The sequence below is a fragment of the Musa acuminata genome, chromosome BXJ1-4, assembly GCF_036884655.1.
Source record: "Musa acuminata AAA Group cultivar baxijiao chromosome BXJ1-4, Cavendish_Baxijiao_AAA, whole genome shotgun sequence".
NCBI classification, from domain to species: domain Eukaryota; kingdom Viridiplantae; phylum Streptophyta; class Magnoliopsida; order Zingiberales; family Musaceae; genus Musa; species Musa acuminata.
This window is the reverse complement of record NC_088330.1, coordinates 40,201,143-40,219,040: the sequence shown is the minus strand read 5'-3', so window position 1 is coordinate 40,219,040 and position 17,898 is coordinate 40,201,143. Positions and strand designations below refer to the sequence as shown.

The following is a 17,898-nucleotide window of genomic DNA, read 5'->3' as shown; positions in this document are numbered from 1 at the left end:
AAAACGATGTCGGTGTGAATGAGTTTAACAAGTCAGTCGATAACTTGAGGTTGTCTTCCATTAAGAAATAAGACGGCAAGTTACTCACGTCGAAATAATGAAGAAAAATAAGTCTGCTGCTCGATCTTTCACACTGTTTTTGTCTGTTGCTAACTTTGCCGGGCGAAACATATTATCCTCCGCGACTCCTTGCCTATATTAATTCCACCCACCACCGTGCTGCAGAATTCCTCAAGTCCCAATTCTTGCATTCATCACTTGCCACCCTACGGGAATATGGCAATAGTTTACTTCGTTCTCTCACCTCTTTTCTTTTCTTTTTCAGGTCTCTCTCTCTCTCTCTCGCGATTTCCTTGTCTTGTTTATTTGATTTCATGGGTGTGCTGTGGTTCCCCTGTTATCGATTCTGTGTTCGTCACGCTTCCTACTCTGTTTTCAGGGGCTCTTGCGGCTACGTTTACGCTGGCAAATAACTGCGAGTACACCGTATGGCCCGGCGTGCTCTCGAGCGCTGGCACGGCCGCGCTGCCAACGACGGGCTTCGCGCTGCAGAAGGGCGAGACGCGGAGCCTCGACGCGCCCGCCGCGTGGTCGGGCCGATTCTGGGGCCGCACTCACTGTGCCACTGACTCGAGCGGCAAGTTCAGCTGCGCAACCGGCGACTGCGGGTCTGGCTCGGTGGAGTGCTCCGGCGCCGGCGCGGCACCCCCGGCGACCCTGGCGGAGTTCACGCTCGACGGCAGCGGCGGGATGGACTTCTACGACGTGAGTCTGGTCGACGGCTACAACCTGCCGGTGCTGGTGGTGCCGCAGGGCGGCTCCGGCGGGGGATGCAGCTCCACCGGCTGTCCGGTGGACCTCAACGGGGTGTGCCCGTCGGACCTCAAGGTGGTGCTGTCGACCTCGGACGGCGGCAGTGACAGCGTCGCGTGCAAGAGCGCGTGCGAGGCGTTCGGATCGCCCCAGTATTGCTGCAGCGGCGACTACGGGAGCCCCAACACGTGCAAGCCGTCGTCCTACTCCCAGTTCTTCAAGAACGCCTGCCCCAGGGCTTACAGCTACGCCTACGACGACGCCACCTCTACGTTCACCTGCGCATCCGCCAACTACCTTATCATGTTCTGCCCCAGCACCACAAGGTACGTAGCTAATTATGAACTCCTTGTCTTCGTTTCTACGGGTCAATCGAATCATTTTAGATGCGTGTGGATGTCCAAACGAGCGGAGGCGAACGCGGCAAGCATGGCGCATGCGCTGGGCTCGCCAAGCTGCTCCGTGACGTCTTTGACTCATGGCATGCTCTGGCTTGCTTGCAACTTCACGTTTAACTTTTGCGGCTGTAGACGTCAGATCCGTTGGATTTAGGAAACTGAACGGGAAAACATGTCGTCGTCAGGCCGGCGGTGGATACCACACCAGCTTCTCTGACCTTAGTCCGTTCAGACGTCAATCTGTTCCTTTCTGTGCAGCTGCCTCCCCGTTGTCGTCATTTAACTATTGCCTATGCCATATATCTTGAATGCGATCTTTAATCTTTGACAGCCAGAAGAAGTCCTCGGACTCGAATTCGGACGCAGCAAGCATGCCGCTGAGCAATGACACGATGGTCTACGTGGGGGGCGAGCAAGTGAACCACGCCGCGCCAACCCTGCCGCACATGGCGGCCATGCTTCTTCCCATCTCCCTCGCTGTCCTCACCTTACGTCTCGGCTTTTAGCGAGGCCGCGCGGAGGCCACGCCGTGCGCACCGCAAATTCTACGCCGGCCGTTCGGTGAGCCTACTACAACGGAGCAACAGAGGGTGGTGGGAGAGACGTTGCTCTCGGGGCCCTACCTTGCACCTCTCATGGCCTGTCCTTTTCGTCATGAACAATGACGATGAACATGAACGTTTTTGTCGGGCTGACAAGGATCTGACGAAGAACGAAAAGAACTTCTGCTGCGAAGTCCATAAGGTGGCTTGAATTTTTCACATGGAAGACGATGTGATTTATCGCAGGAGATGATCTGTGGATTCTTAGCTCCGGATTATTGCTCATCGAGTGACATCGACATCACGCTAAGAGAAATATAAGCGTGGGTGTTAAGCTTATTCTTTTGTTTGCTCCGTTTGATCATTCACACAGGTCTACATTGTTTCACATTGTATCGTGACCTTTCCTAGGGTTCATGTCGCTCTCCTCTCACAAGAAAGGATAATGTTATTTAAGTTGGAGAATGAAAAGAAGCCATAAGCCAAGAATGCACGCATCTCATCGTTGACGTATATTTTGGTTTGTGTGCAGCATCTCCCTACGTTGAAAGGAAAGTGATTTCACTTGCACCTTAGGGTTCTTGAAGCTTTCTATATCTTTATTTGCCAAAGGATAAATCTCTTCCCTTCTACAAGAACACGAGCTTTCACTTATCACGAACAATCTCGTATTTAATGAGTAATTGTTATGTCAAAAGACAAACTAAGTTTCCTTTAAATCAAGATTAAACAACGATTATCAATTCGACAGAAATATTGCAGGAAAACTTGATTGACGTGAAAAGAATTAAATAAAACAATTATTTAAAAGCCTTCCACTTAATCATTGACATCGACTATTATCATCATGCACGTCATTGTACCTTCACCACTTGGGATTTCCAACATCCGTCGAGTCAAAGGCCTAAAATTTGACATGCTGTGAAGTGATCGATGCAGTGCTTAAGCTGATACACAAAAACTCTGAAACACACAAATCCGTATGCTTAGTAGAACTCGATTATTAGATGCAGTGGTGTTCTTCCCAAGCATATGTTTTTCCTGAACGAGAGCAATTTCTGGGACAAAGAGGAAGAAATATATCGATCATAATAGGACAGATCAAGATTCATGCAATCTTTCGTGAGAGCTAAAACACAAAGCTCATGGAGAACATACATGACTTAACAAGAGTAGAGCAACATGCATATACCATGGTAGCGTACTCCGAGAAGAAGACAGTAACAGTGCAGTATTCTGACTGGGGAAATCGAGCATCCAACCCTTTATTGGAGGTGACGGGGAGAGAGAATTCTTTATTGTACTCTTATGTGTCTGCTTGCCGAGGGTTTGTGCCTGTTATATATCTTTGACTGGAGATCTTGTAACCTAAACTTCCATACCTGTTCTCGCTTTTGAGATAGATCAAGCTCTTGTTTTCTCCTCGTTTAGTGGAGCAATCCAATTCTCCATGGCATATTTACGTGCATACATAAATCAATACTTGTAACATCATGCCTGTCCCACAGATCTTATGTTCAATGTTTCTGGATGAAGATTAGCACCTTGTCCATGTTCACCTCCATAAGCCAACCCCTCTTCCCCTCAGGTCAGCTCCCACTTCAATTTTTTGACAGTGGTTTCTCTGAAGAAAGAAAGAAAAAAAAAGCAAGATGGAAAAAGGAGACAGAGTTGACAAAGATCGAACACAAAAGCAGAAGCCAATTTGCACGCCTCGTCTCTTCTTTCCAAGAGTGAATGGGAACTGTCTCAGTCTATCTAATGTCGATATCGCCATCTTTTTCATGTGGTGTGTATCGAGGAATGCACCAAAACAAGGAACAAAGTAGCATAAGCAACTTGAGATTTCTCGATCCATTGTTCAAGGCCACTGCACAATCGTACAGAGGGCAAACTTGTATGTTCTGTGCATCCATCTACTCCATCTGAACTAAAGAATTCATTAGTATGAGGAAATGAAGATTCCATGGACAGATTGCGGCTTGTGAGCTCTACGTGAAAGGTATCTATCTATATATAATATTTGGAGTGGATACGTTGTTGTCAAAACGATGGTGGATATCCGAAAGCAATAGCACCAAAACCATTGTAGTAAACTGTGTGCCTTTGACATCTACTCACAAATAGTTAATGAAATATGGATTGTCTCTACGTACTTTTAGCTAATTATAATAAATCAGGCAAGTTACCAACATCACATATCCACTAGATTTTCTATAAGTACATAGCAACTATCTATAAATTAGGATTAATGGTCGGCCACCCGAGATCGACCAGGAAGGAATAATGCAAGTGTAGGTATTAGATGGATTCAAATAACCGGCAAGTTTTGCAATAGAAGGAAGGGAAACAACGAGTAGGATGTATATGACATGAAAACTTCAAGGAGAAATATTCCAACAACCTAAAGCTCATATTTTAGATTCTGTGAGGAGTCTCTTTCTGACCTAAACTTGTCCTGGATAACATTTGATTGCCAAGTTAATTTAGATGGTTGGTGTTTGGCTGTTGTCATCTCATGCATCTTTGTCATTTCTTTGGATTAGGGGTCGAGTATGTCACGAGAACCACCAAAAGGTACCCTTTCAATCCACTGTAAAGTCTACATAATGCTCATAGACGATGACTGGATCTCACGAGGACTGCATATTGCCGGAAAGGTGCGGTCAGTGATCTGGATATAACACATAACTTGTATTCGTTCCAATATGGCTTATGCAACAATTGGTTTCTCTATTCATAATGCCAAAAGGCACCTCACAACTTCTTCAAAACCCACAATTTTGTGTTTTTTTGATGATGATGAAGTAAATTCGGCATATAAAAGTTTGTTTCAGACAGTCACTGTTGAGAACATGTGAATCCTAAACATCCTGCCATGGTCTTCTTGACCTTCCCTCCATTCAACTTCCACTTCCTACCTGAACGTTCAAGAGTGGCAAATCTTGGAGGAGCCATTGATGCAAGCAAGCACTATCTGTCGTTCATTGTCTCTCCGACCTGGCATCCTTATCCATGAACAGATTAAAGGCAAAGACACCTCCGGCTGATGCAAAAGGAAAGAAGCAAGGAAGGAAATCGCCTTCAAACAGTAAGATGAACTGCAAAGCCTTGTGCAAGGCTCGACTCCAGTGGGAGGTGACTTGAATGTCTCGTAAAAGGGAATCAAAAAGGAAAGACTGACGTCGAACTGCGTCTTTCACTTATCCATGCAACTTTACACCACAAGTCTGTCACCAACCGACGTATAACATGGCGAACTGAGGTAAGCAACGACACATGCACGCAGATCCTTCGTCGTTGATGTGACGCCCTAGCAGCACGGAGCACTGCAAGAACTTTCTGCTAAGTGACACTTCCAAGAAAGAACAGATATATAGTTATACTTTCTTAAGAGGTTTTGATTCAACTTCACACGTCAATGTTAGGTGTTCAAGTGCACTTGAATTTGCAAAAAGCTAATCACAGATACATCTCGGAACTCTCTCGCTCTCTTATGAAAAAAATGTTGGAGAATAGTTTTTGAATTGGACAATCAGTAATTCCAAGGACTTAATCAGCATGAATTCAATCAACTGCATGATGCAAGACAAGCTAAGTGCCATGGTTGTGATATGTCATGTAAACCTTCGACCGGTGAGTCGGTTCGGTTGGTTTATTATCGAAGTGAAGGTATATCCTGATGTCTTCTCCTTGCTGATGTGAGGGACTGAAGTGGCAAGCCAACATAGAAGGACCACTAGGGAGACGGTTCACTGAGGATGATCTAGCCTTAGAACAGAGAGGTCGGGTAGAGGAACGAGAGTCTTCCTTGCTACGGGATCATCTCTCATCTTCTGGCCGTCGGTGATTCTGCACAATAGGTTTGCACGGGGTTTTCCAGCTCGACCCCTCTAAGGCTTAAGTTAGCACAAGGCAGAGGAGGAGAAAAACAACAGTATGAGTTGTATAAATGAGAGAGTATTGAGATTCTTGCTAGCTTTTTTCCCCTAGAGCTTAGCCTAGGACTTAGTTTTTATACTAAGCCTCAAGCGGTCTGGTCATATATTTAATTAAGGCCTCTCATATTCTACAGAGGCACTCATGAGGGTGACTTACTGCCATCCATTAATGTAGAGGTATTAATGAGATGTCAGCTGGGAAGGCTGGGGCTGTTATTAATGATCGTTAGTTTTCATTCTTTTATTATCTTTTAGTCCATGGACGGAAGAGAGCTGGAGGGTACTAATATTATTGTTATCATTCTGGAAAATATTTTGAATTAGATAACATTATTATATATTAATAAGATTTATTAAACACAAAAAATCAATCATTTAAAAATAATGAAAAAAGAAAAATATTTTTTCATTAAATTCTATTAGTTAATAACACCAGCTAAACCTATTAGTGAGAGGTAATTAATGGAGGTTTTAAGATGAGATCGGTGATTGAGTGCTGACAAAGGCACAAAGGTGGTAAACAACCTGCTTCAATAAGATGTCGAAGTTATCCACGATGGAGACAATATACCTATAACGAAAGCTATCACATTGCTTTTCTGATCGTCGGGATGACACTTGACACTTGACACTGTTTTAGCTTTTAAGCTTAGAACATGTGGTCTCTATTTGCATTATAAGGATAAGTAACTTATCTTTGATAAGCTACGTGATAAGTGTAGAATAAATTAAAAATTTTATTAGATAAATAGGTAGTTTACAACTTAACAAGGCATTCTACCCTCATCCCCCATAGAATATTTTATGAAATATTTTGCCCACTACGATTAGGTACAAAAATACATTTTTAACCCAAAGAAGGACTTATCTTTTTTACTACTTGCGTCCACACTCTCAGACTTAAGATTACTAACTTAGATATCGGAGGGATCGGGTCAGGAAATCTCTCCCAACCTCGATCTGCATGTAGGTGGGATCTCGGGTAATCCTACACATATGGGTCTGGACTACACCAGGCTGATTAAAATGTCAATGATATTTTCCTCTAGCATTTTGATGCTAGGAGTGCTCGATGCTACAAAAATATCCACCTAACGACTATCTAAATAAACCCCCAAGCAAGGAGGCCCTACTTCGACCGATAGTACTTTCACTTAACGGGGGTAGCAGCCAACCTTTCTGCATATGAATGTATCCATTTTAGTGCAAACATCGATGCGATACTGGTATGCATTTAATGAACCAGGGGCAACCTCGAGTCAATTGCTCATCTCCATTGAGTCGTTCTTAAACTTCACATAGCAAGTGTAGATACTAATAGGCATTACACAAAATATTGCTCTACTTTTATCTTAGCTAGCCCAACAAGTGATGCCACCATCTCAACCATGGTCAGCAGCTCAATGCCATTGCCATCGATGCCCATTGAGGTCCCGCCCCCCCCCCCCCCCCCCACCCCCAACCAATGTAATACCAATATCTTAAGAGCACTCAAGGCTCGTCGAATAAGAGAGCACCCCACTCCCCAACCATGGACTTCAACAGACTAGCATATCGCCACTTCGCTCCACTTGAATCCCAAACCCAATCAATAGATTCGATGGAAGATTTCTTGAGGATTTAACTATAACAAATGAACCAACGCTTGGAAGAGATGCGATGAGAATTCCAATAATCTAAAGGGGAAGGGTCAATCGCCATTCACTAAGGATATCTAGGAGGAGTCGATTCTAGCAACTTTTATCTCCTATCGTTGGAGGCCTTTGACGAAAGTATCGACCCACTAGAGCATATCACTATTTTCATGCCTAAATATCATTGTATGACACTTTAGACACCTTAATGTATCATGCCTTTCTGAACATGTTAAGAGGCCTAGCATAAAAATGGTATGGCCATCTAAAGCTACTCTCTATCAGTTCCTGAGCTCAACTCACTAGGTGGTTCGAGTTTCACTTCCTCGGGAATGTATGTCCAAGGTTATCGACAATAATACTTCTTGAACTTAGAGAACGAGAGGAGGAAACACTCTCAAACTTTGTTATTCGGTTCATCAATAAAATTTAAGGTGTGCAAGATGCTCATTTGTTATTTGTGATACAAACCACCCTCTCATATTTTCTAGTTATTAGTAGAAAAGTCACTGATAATGGTATCGAAGGTATTCTAGAGGGTTATCAATATATTACTACTAAGGTAATGGTCTCGGGTTAACGTGAAGAGACTTGCAAAGACCAAGACAAGAGCAACTATATCTCACCCCGACCCTAAGGTCATTGCAATGAAGAAAAAATAAATGAGAGTCGCCTCACTCGAGGTCCGCGATGACCCCCTTAAATATGACTAGAACTGAATCTTTTTATAGATAAAAGTAAATGGATTCTTAAATACCCTTAATCGATGAAGACTCTATTAGCAAATAGAGATAGATCCAACTACTACTTGAGAAGAAATGAGTGCAACTCATCAATTTTTCTAGGGAGAACACTAAGACGTTTGCATGGTCACCAAGAGATATGCCAGGAATCAATCCAGATGTAACCCAACATCACCTGAACATCTTTTTCAAGGCATGTCCAGTGAAATAAAAGCCTCATAAGTTTGCTCCTAATGATAAATCAGTTATTTGTATAGCTACGAAGGGTAGGGACTTACCCTTGCACAAGTTAAGCATTGACCTCAGTCTATCCCCTCTTTTCTCTAAAAAGAATCTAGAATTTTAGAGATCCTTTGAAGGATAATGGACACACCCCTTCTGGGGACAACTCTTTGGGTTCCTCACCCTTTCGTTGGTAGGGCACATTTTGTAGGGAAATATAGGGTGGCGACATCACATGCACAGTAGAAGAACATAAAAATAAAATCCCCAAATTTTCCAAAGATGTGTTTGTCGTCGTGTGAAGATTGGTATGCAAAATTTATGAAACTTAAAATTACGTATATTAAAGATTGTATTACCTAGGAGATTATATATTTCTAAATCCTTGGAGATCCGTATGAGATGGTGAAGGAGGTCAAGCGCACTCCTCTTTAGCGGTGATCCATATAATAAGGCTACAACGATACTCCTCAAATCTCTAGGCCTATTATTTGAGAAAGAGAAGGGGATGAGAATAGGAGATGACAACCCAGAGAGGCTCTAGCCGATGAACCATTGGTTCCCTTTTATTTATAGAGGTCTCCTGTCAACATAACCCTAATGGATCCTGTCATATTGAATATTGGATCTCTATCCAACTACCCAAGCCTCTTAGATTAGTGGATCTCTATCCAATAATCTTTCATTAGCTCTTATTAGATCTCATCCATAGGATCCAATAATTTAGGAGCTTATTGGATATCCAATAAGATATGGGCTCTAATAGATATCTAATATCCGAACTTCTACTCATCGTAACGCCTATCAAATGTGTGACCATCTAGGCCCAATATCGAGCTGACTGTGAGTCATATCTATCAAAACTCCTTCTGACTCAATGGAATAATAATCCACTCAACTTATCGACTGCGGACGTACTATGCCACTACGCCACAGTCCCTAAACGATATAAGAGAATCCAATCTATTTGACCTATCTGTCCTCAATTACCGTATACTTATATTCCCTCATCCATCTAATATCCCGGAGACCGTATACCAGGAATGGTGTTGTCATACCCATATGGTTTCTACTCGAGTTTCGCTCTAATTGGATTCTCTTAAAGAACCCTTTCTCTCTCAATCTGAATGACCCTAGTCAGGGATTTGTTTGAGCAAAAACATATAAGATATTCCTCTCATGACACCAAGAATGAATGATCGTTTATCGATACTCAATAGTCCTCGTAAGGTTGACTATCACTCTCGATGACTAGCTATGTTAGATGTGTGACCTCTAGACCTATAAGTCTGGTATCAAAGAGTAAAGTACTCATACAGGACATCCTTGGTGTCTCAAGTCTAAGGACCAAATATACCAATAGGACTATGAAATCGCTGTCTAACAATAAGACATCATCAACCATCTAGCATTTCGTAAGCGGATCAATCAATGAACTCATTCTCTAATGAGCACATGTACTATATCTCTAATGTCCCAACACAAGTAGCTATGAGACTAGTTGCATCCATCATATGAATGAGTATATAGCACACAAGTCTATCCGGTTATCTCAATGTCTCTCTAGAGTAACATATGACCGAGATTATTTATGACGTATGTTTAAAGGTAAATCAGTCTCATTATCGTGATCTCATCACGATTTGATTCTCATTGCACAGATCCATGAACATCACAATATATTCAAGCAATAAGCATTATAAAATAATAAAATATTAAATAATTATAATAAGCAAAAAGATTATGTGTCAAGTCACACATACCATCACTCACGTGATTGGCTTGCAGGGCACATATGACTAGCACATTCCTCATGATGATCTCCTACTTCTTCCTTGACTTGTCGGTGCTAGCATGATGGCCAAACTGACTTGGGCTTGATGCCTCAAGTGATGGCTCACAGACAAGTTGGAGCTAAAGAGGCCATTGTTATGTTCGAAGAGGAGCCAAGCACTTTCCTATTCAAGGAGTGCATATTCATACTTGTAGATGATCAAAATCATTAGGCTATAGAGGGTTAAAAAGAGGGGTGAGGCAAAGTAACGAGAGGTTTGGCTCATATCTTGAGGAGCCAAGCTGAGATCTACGTCAATCAGCCAGTATTTATCTATCTTCTGAATGTCCTTAGAGAAAAAGAGTATATCCCTCAACCGAAGTACTTGACCAATCTCCTTATCCAACAAGGGGGGGGGGGGTGGGTTTATCTATGTAATACGCTGATTATGCGAAATTGAACTCTAAATCTTAATCAGAACTTACGAGGAAGAAGCGCTCCTTCTAACTCTTATGGTTAGAAGGGGGCTACACTAACTTTGAAACCCCCATAAGTGGCTAAACAATAGCCGCTTCTCCTATTGTATATTCAAAAATAAGTCATGAAAAGTTAATAGGTCAAAGTAATGTTGTTATGCCAGTATTCTCCATTAAACACTATTAGATAGTACTATAAGTTGGGTGTCATTTGAGAGGGTGATGTCTTCCACCATTATAAGCAAGACATTATCATCAGGTGGAAGAGAAGACAAAGTCCTGCCTCAACGGCATCGTAAGATAAACAATGAGACTCGGATGTGAGGTCAAATGGACATTGACTAGGTTGGGAATCTTGTAAGTCAAATTTAATCGGGATAGAATATTTAGCCCGCAAGTGATCTAGAAGTGGTGCACTCATCACTGAATCATAGTCATATAAGTTTTTGATGAACTCTTAAGTCTCAAAGAATCTTTAGGTTCACAAGAAATGCCTCCCTTGACGAAAGGAAGGTAGGGACCTCTTTCGCTCTTGGGTTGTCCAAAGATAGAACATGGACCTCGACCATCGAATGACCATTAGATCAAGAGAAGCTTGTATAAGAAAGGATAGATATCCCGACCTAAGGAGGCGGAAGAGCACAATGGTAGAAGACCAATTTAGAATGAACCTCACCCACAAGATAAAGGAAGATTTATAAAGAGGGAGTCAATCCCTCCCTTTCCACAATTGAGACAAATTTCCCTTCGAAACAAATCCGAAGAGATGCCAGGATAAAGGACAAATCATAAAGAGGTAGGTTATCTATGTAATATGCTGATCATGCAAAATGAAACCTCCAATCTTAACCAAAAACTTACGAGGAAAAAATGCTCATTCTAACTCTTATGGTTAGAAGGGTGCTCCACTAACTTTGAAACCCTCATAAATATTCAAAAATATTCATAGCAAAATTAGTCACGAAAAGTTTACAGGTCAGAGTAATGTCGGCACTCTAGCATTCTTTGTTAAACACTATTAAATAATGTTATGAGTTAGGTGTCATTCGAAAGTATTCATGGCACTATCAAGTATAAATTATAATTCTTGCTGACTATAAGATATCGAATATGTAAACTAAGTCAGTTGTATCTTTAATAAATATCACTTTGACAATAAAGTAATATTGAGTTTAGATGGTTCCAATAAATCAGACAAACTCCTAAAATTTTTTTCAATATATGTGGGAAATACACCTAAGGAGTTCTTGCTATAAAGGATTTAAGAATCATTGCCTCTAAGATCATGGTCGATTATTGTTCCCAAAACAAATCAAAGCAGTAGTGGTGAAGTGCGTTGAATCTAAGAGATTCCTTGATTGGCTTAACCTGTTTTAGGAGCATATGGTGTCAGGGTGTGTCGATTCCGGGATATGCCTTGATTAGCTGATCTAGTCTAGTAGCACATGCCATTGATCACATACCATCAACATGGCCTCAGGTTGTCGATGTGTCGATTGTGTATTGTCTACGTGATATCAACCATATCTCATCTTTGTAGCCTTTGGAGCAGTCAGTTTGTCAATCTCGTCTCGTCCACGTGTGTCGATCAAGTCATTAGTCACCTATCAATAGATAATATTAAATCGTTTAAACTAATATAATATTTAAAATAAATTTTATATTATATTTATTTTCCATCATTCTGTTTTAAATTTTTATTTTTAATAAGTTTTCCTTCCACGAATTTTACTACGGGAATTGCTTGTTTCGATCGAATCGTGCTCGGGTTAGGAAGGCCGGACGCCGATCCCCGAGGTGGTCTCCGTTGTTGTGACGATCTCGGTTTCCGCAACCTTTGTTCTCGTGACCGCATTTTTCACGCTTCGGCTCGGTGGGGTTTCCCCGGTCCGGCGCGCCATGGATCTTCTCTGGAACGCCTACGGCGTCCCCTCCGATCAAGAAGAAGACACAGGCCAACGCCAACGCCAACGCCAACACAGACCCCTGCAGCGCCCTCTGCCTGCTCCTAAAAGGTTCCGATCGGAAGCGTATGTTCCTCCTCAGAGCCCCTCCCCACCGCTGGTCTTTCCGCCGGAGCCCTCCGGAAGATACGTATCGAAGAGGGAGAGGGCGATCTTAGCGGCGGCGGCGGCAGCGTCGTCGACTGCTTCCGCTCCTCTGCCTCCACCTCATCTGCATCCTTCCACGAGTGTCGCGTCTCCCGGTATCTTGATCCCCCCCCTCCCCCCGCGTTGTTCTGCGCTTGCCTACTGCTTGATGAAATGTTAGAGAGAGATGATTGAGTAAGCAACACAACGAAGCTCTCCTTTGTTGGGCAACACGTGATGGGAAACACTACAATTGTTAGTGAACTCACGTGCCACGGCGAGGAGTCAGCACGGCTCGGTCCACGGGTCGATGTCCGGAGTTCCCGTCGACCGGGCGGGTGTCCCTCGATCGGTCGGAGGAAGTTCCAAGATCGGGCTGGATCAGAGATCGGGATGGTCGTGTCTCGGGTATGGGATAGGAGCCGGTTCGGGGATGGCCGGGTTCCTGCACACAGACCCGACTTGGGCCCCTCATAGATTAAGTGGTTTTGTCTTCTTTTTTCTCTCCCTGGCCAGATGTCGGCCGGGGGCTTTCATGCTGCTGTCTGAGGATCGGTCGTACGTAGATTTAGTGTACCAATCGACACCCCCCCCCTCGGCGAGTTTGTACCTTCGTGCGGCCGTTGTCCGGTATGCGCGGAACGGCGCCATGTGGCGCCGTCTCGAGCTTTTCGGAACGGGACTTGCCAACTGAACGCCTTATCATACGGGCCTCAGCGGGCTGTGGGAGGAAGGCGGCCACTTGTGCTGAGTCTGCTGGGGTGTAACATGACGCCTGGTGCGTGTCTCAGGAGCCCGCGTTCGCTGATGACGTGACCGAGATCCAAAATATGCCTTATCAACAATAGTATCTCTTTTGTTTCTCTCTTGCTACGTTCTGTAGAAAAATATTTCCAGATATCCTAATTTTGCTATGAATATCTGATAATTAGTAACTCTCAAATTGATTGCAAGGGTTTTTCTTTTGATTGTTTCTAACATCACAAGCCTCGTCTATGTTTGTCCAATCTTGACTTTTGATGTCGTTGAACTCTTGTAATCTCAGCGTAGAACAATCTGAACCTTGCTTATGCCAATTTTATGATGCTTTGGCTGCATTAATAAAGAAATAGAGCTAAACCTATTTCAATCTGATTAGATGTTTCTACCACTTCTTCTCTAGCATAGTTACTGTCTCCTATTTTGGTTGGTCTTCAATTGCAGTTGTGGGATCAATTTCAGATTCAGATTTGCCATCAGACATAGTGACATTTTTGAAGTGTCAAAGGAAGGGCCTTGCTGGGAGACGTGGGATTTCTACAAAACTCGCTGTTTCCTTAGATGGTCACCGTTCTGCTGTCAATTCTTTACAATGGTCTAAAAGTCATGGTTTGTATATCTGATTTTGCAATTTTTTCTCGAAATTTCTTATATTATATCCACCTGGTTGGTTTTGATGGACATTCTGATTGTACTATAGCTGAATATATACTGTTGGGTTTACGTACAGTTCCACTATGATGATTCTAAAAAACTTAATCAATCATCTTCTTATTTAGCCGATGTATGTTTTTGTTCCTTCCATATTATAGTTGGAGATTATAATATCATGGAGATGGCTATCATTTTCACTTGAAAATTCACTTCTATCATTTTCATGGACATGGCTTTTGCTTTTTTTTCTCATTTCCCATCAACGTGACTTGTCTGCCCTTTCAATAGTAAAATGTGGATTCCTTTGTATCATACTTACTATGACATAGTGGATTTCAATTAACAAGTATTATCTGTTCGGCATAAAACATCTTAAGGAATTAACATTTGTTTAAAAACAATGTTTGATTCTTAGTCATGTAAAAAACAAAATATTGTAGCAAAGTGTGGGTAAAGGGCATCTTAATCATTAATGGATTTTAAGGATAAGTTCTACATTGTATCTAAGTTCTAAGAATCTTTTAAACATTAAATTAGCTTATTGAATTGTGCAGAACAGTGATGCAATACTTTGACAATTATATTTTATTATGTTAAAACTTGGAACCTTTTGGACACATCTTAGGCTCCCCTCATATTAGCAGAGATGGTAGATCATGACAAAATTATGATTAATCATTGTGTTTTGCCATGTCATGCTGAAGCATTACATTGTGCATGCTTCTATACAGTATCTGGAAAAGTTTTTCTTTTTAATCTTGATACTACGAAGTATGAAGTATGCCATGATATGGTATCCAGTGTGCACTGTTATACCAAAATCACCCATGATATGGTGTTTTTTATAGATGTTACTAAAGATAGAACTCTGATTCTTTATAAGGAATGGCCTTTCTTAAATCCTCAAAAATAATGTGGTAACTATGGCCTTTTCTCTAAATTTTAGCAAGAAGGTTTTTTTAATGTCGTTTTATGTCTAGTAATTGGGAATGTCATCATTGTTTTTCTCTGGATATCTTTTCCAATATTTTAAGTTAAGATGCACTTATAATTCCCAATTTATTAACATGTATGTGCTTATAACTCTGTAATATCAAGATCTGTTCTACAACCCCAGTAGTTTTCACTTTGAGGAACTTAACAAATTGTAGCTTTTCACTACCAAAGGATGAGAAATGGCTTTAAAATAGAAGTGTAGCATATCGTTTCTACTCTAAAGTAACCATACTTTCATTTCATGTTAAATGTGTACTAAAAATCTAGTCTCTTTTTTGTTCCCACCCCCGAAGTGTTTTAGCTAATTAGCTTGTTCACTGAAATGGTCCTTTAGTTTTTGAAATTGCACCTGGAGTTATTAAACCCTGACCAAATCTGCCGATACCATTGGAAAACCAGGAACCGAGTTGTTAATTGGACCATTATGTATTGATATTGACCATAATACTCTTAAATGTATACTTTTATTTTTTTCCTTTCGAGGATATTTTAGTCTTTCTAGAAAAATCTGATGCCTTCTCAAAGCATTCATTACCTGAACCCCCCCCTCTCTAACGGTCCCTCTATCATCGTTACCCATGGTTGAGCATTGTGCGATACTTCTATAGCTAATTTTAACAGGGTACACAGTTTGTTTACTTAAAATTGGCCAGTCACTATTATCTACTTTTTTGCTATTAATAAGTTTAGCTAAACAGGACATCTTCTTGCTTCTGCTGGAATGGATCAGACAGTTAATGTATGGAATGTTTGGAGCAGAAATCAGCAGAAAGCCCGTGTTTTCAGATGCCATAATGCAGCCGTGAAGGATGTTAGGTGGTCTTCTGATGGGTTATCTTTGCTTTCTTGTGGATATGACTGTTCATCACGGCTAGTTGATGTTGAAAAGGGAATGGAAACACAAATATTTAAAGAGGATCAAACTGTGGAGGTCATCAGATTCCATCCTGATAACTCAAGTCTATTCCTTTCTGGTGGGTCAAAGGGTCTACTCAGATTATGGGATATAAGAGTTGGGACGGTGGTAAAGGAGTATCTTAAAGGGCTTGGGCCCATACTTGATATTGAATTCAGTTTAGATGGAAAAAACTTTCTCTGTTCCAGTGACACTACAAAGAGCCGTATTAGTGAGAACTCTATCATTGTTTGGGATGTCTTGCGACAAGTTCCTTTATCTAACCAGGTAACATTCTGCACTATCTTTTCTTTAACTCCTATCCTTATTAGTGGTCTTTGATGTCCTACGACTGTACTATAACTTCACCGTATATCTCTGATTTTTGCATATCAAATAACTCATTTTAGTATTTGAACATTTAATGGCAAATTCAGTTCTGGATGAGGGCTGGCTTCAAGCGATCATTTGAAATACTTGCTTGCTAGTTTGACAGTTTAAGAAATTAAAGGGTTTAGATACTGCCCCTTGTTATAGGGTGAAAGCAAAAAAGAAAATTAACAAACTGAAAATGAGATAATAAGAATGTTAAAGGATAAAATGTTCTGCAAATAAGATTTATGATCTCTTTGGATTGAAGAGGAGGGACACTAAATTTTAAAGTACCAATAGTGAATTGTCATCTTGACATTGGATGGTAACTATAATTTGCTGGATTGGCTATCAGGATTCTTCACAGGAAATATATGCCAATGTTTCTCGGTACCTGTAACATTGTCTGGAACTTGAAAACTGCCCTTGCAAATTTCATCAGTTCCTTTATTTTTTTTTTCTCATTCGAACTGGATTACAAACAGTCTATGCAAATTTAATATTTGTGTGCTAATGTAATAGTTGTTTCTTTCCTCCAAAAGCTGCACATAAAATGTTTGCTAGTCTTCGTTGCAAACAAATGGTTGGAGAAAGAACTAGATATGTTTCTGTACTTGATTAATTGTGTCATTCTATTGCATTAAAGGCTGTTGTCTTCAAGTTTTTGATGTCATTTACAATCTTCTATGAGAAGATGTTGCTGTGCAAGCTATTTAGGCACCATTTTGTTGCCATTGCATTTGAGTAGTCATTGTAATGAGTTAAACATGCTAATCCATCTAATCCTTATGTTTCTTCCATTGTTGTTAGGTTTACACGGAGGCCTACACCTGCACGTGTGTCCGGTATCACCCATCTGATTGTTGTTTCGTTGCACAGTCCAATGGCAACTACATTGCCATTTTTTCAGCAAGGCCTCCCTTTAAGATGGATAAGTGCAAGAGGTACGAGATGCATGATGTATGCGGCTTCCCGATCAAGTGCAATTTCAGTTTGGATGGCGAGCAAATCGCCTCAGGGTCGTCGGATGGTTGTATATACTTCTACAGTTACAAATCCTCGGAGCTTTTGAGAAAAATAAAGGCACTCGATCAGGCATGCATTGACGTTGCCTTCCACCCCTTAATGCCTGATGTCGTAGCTTCATGCAGCTGGTCTGGGGAAATTTCTGTGTTTGGATAGATCCAATCTCTCTGACTACTATTTAAAAATCAAGAAGTTTATTATATTATGCCTGAATGATAATCTGGTTCTATGGATTGGCAATTTCAACGGATTTGGGATTAGAAAGCAACTCTCTGGTTTTAGGATTATGAAGATCCTAAAACTAAGAGTAAATTGTGCATGGAACTTTGGGTGGTATATATCGTTTATGGTTATATATGCTCTTGTCTTCTCTAGCATTGGAATGATAAATTTGTGTATTTTACGGTCAAGCATAAAATGCCCTGAAAAAGCAAATTGTGATGCAAAACACAGAAATTATAAGCTCATATATATCAATCTTACTTCGGAACCCATAAGAAATGTTAAAATTCGAACATTCCTTTAAAACCAGCGGTGTCTCATTTGGCCCCAGGCACATCTAA

General features: G+C 41.3%; 2 protein-coding genes across 3 annotated transcripts; both read left to right on the top strand.

The window, feature by feature from the left end:
• Window positions 1-158: 158 nt before the first annotated feature.
• LOC135668696 (thaumatin-like protein 1b) lies at window positions 159-2,250 on the top strand. The gene is made up of 3 exons (XM_065178542.1): window positions 159-325; window positions 440-1,139; window positions 1,543-2,250. Exons 1-3 carry the CDS (start codon window positions 277-279, stop codon window positions 1,715-1,717), a joined length of 924 nt encoding a protein of 307 aa, XP_065034614.1. The 5' UTR covers window positions 159-276; the 3' UTR covers window positions 1,718-2,250.
• Window positions 2,251-12,248: 9,998 nt separating this feature from the next.
• Window positions 12,249-17,564, top strand: LOC135668624 (uncharacterized). 2 transcript variants are annotated; one of them, XM_065178539.1, is made up of 4 exons: window positions 12,249-12,749; window positions 13,855-14,001; window positions 15,741-16,225; window positions 17,120-17,564. In XM_065178539.1, exons 1-4 carry the CDS (start codon window positions 12,443-12,445, stop codon window positions 17,489-17,491), a joined length of 1,311 nt encoding a protein of 436 aa, XP_065034611.1. In that variant the 5' UTR covers window positions 12,249-12,442; the 3' UTR covers window positions 17,492-17,564. The 2 variants fall into 2 exon arrangements, with proteins under 2 accessions (XP_065034611.1, XP_065034610.1); XM_065178538.1 differs by having other exon boundaries at window positions 12,251-12,749; window positions 13,837-14,001.
• The last annotated feature ends 334 nt before the right edge of the window (window positions 17,565-17,898 follow it).

Excerpts from the sequence above, each read along its gene's own strand:
- LOC135668696 (XM_065178542.1), top strand. The coding sequence starts at position 277 with ATGGCAATAGTTTACTTCGTTCTCTCACCTCTTTTCTTTTCTTTTTCA. Across the intron at positions 326-439 it reads TCTTTTCTTTTCTTTTTCAG|GGGCTCTTGCGGCTACGTTT; the intron begins GTCTCTCTCTCT and ends CTCTGTTTTCAG. Across the intron at positions 1,140-1,542 it reads TTCTGCCCCAGCACCACAAG|CCAGAAGAAGTCCTCGGACT; the intron begins GTACGTAGCTAA and ends AATCTTTGACAG.
- LOC135668624 (XM_065178538.1), top strand. The coding sequence starts at position 12,443 with ATGGATCTTCTCTGGAACGCCTACGGCGTCCCCTCCGATCAAGAAGAA. Across the intron at positions 12,750-13,836 it reads CACGAGTGTCGCGTCTCCCG|TTGTGGGATCAATTTCAGAT; the intron begins GTATCTTGATCC and ends CTTCAATTGCAG. Across the intron at positions 14,002-15,740 it reads ACAATGGTCTAAAAGTCATG|GACATCTTCTTGCTTCTGCT; the intron begins GTTTGTATATCT and ends TTAGCTAAACAG.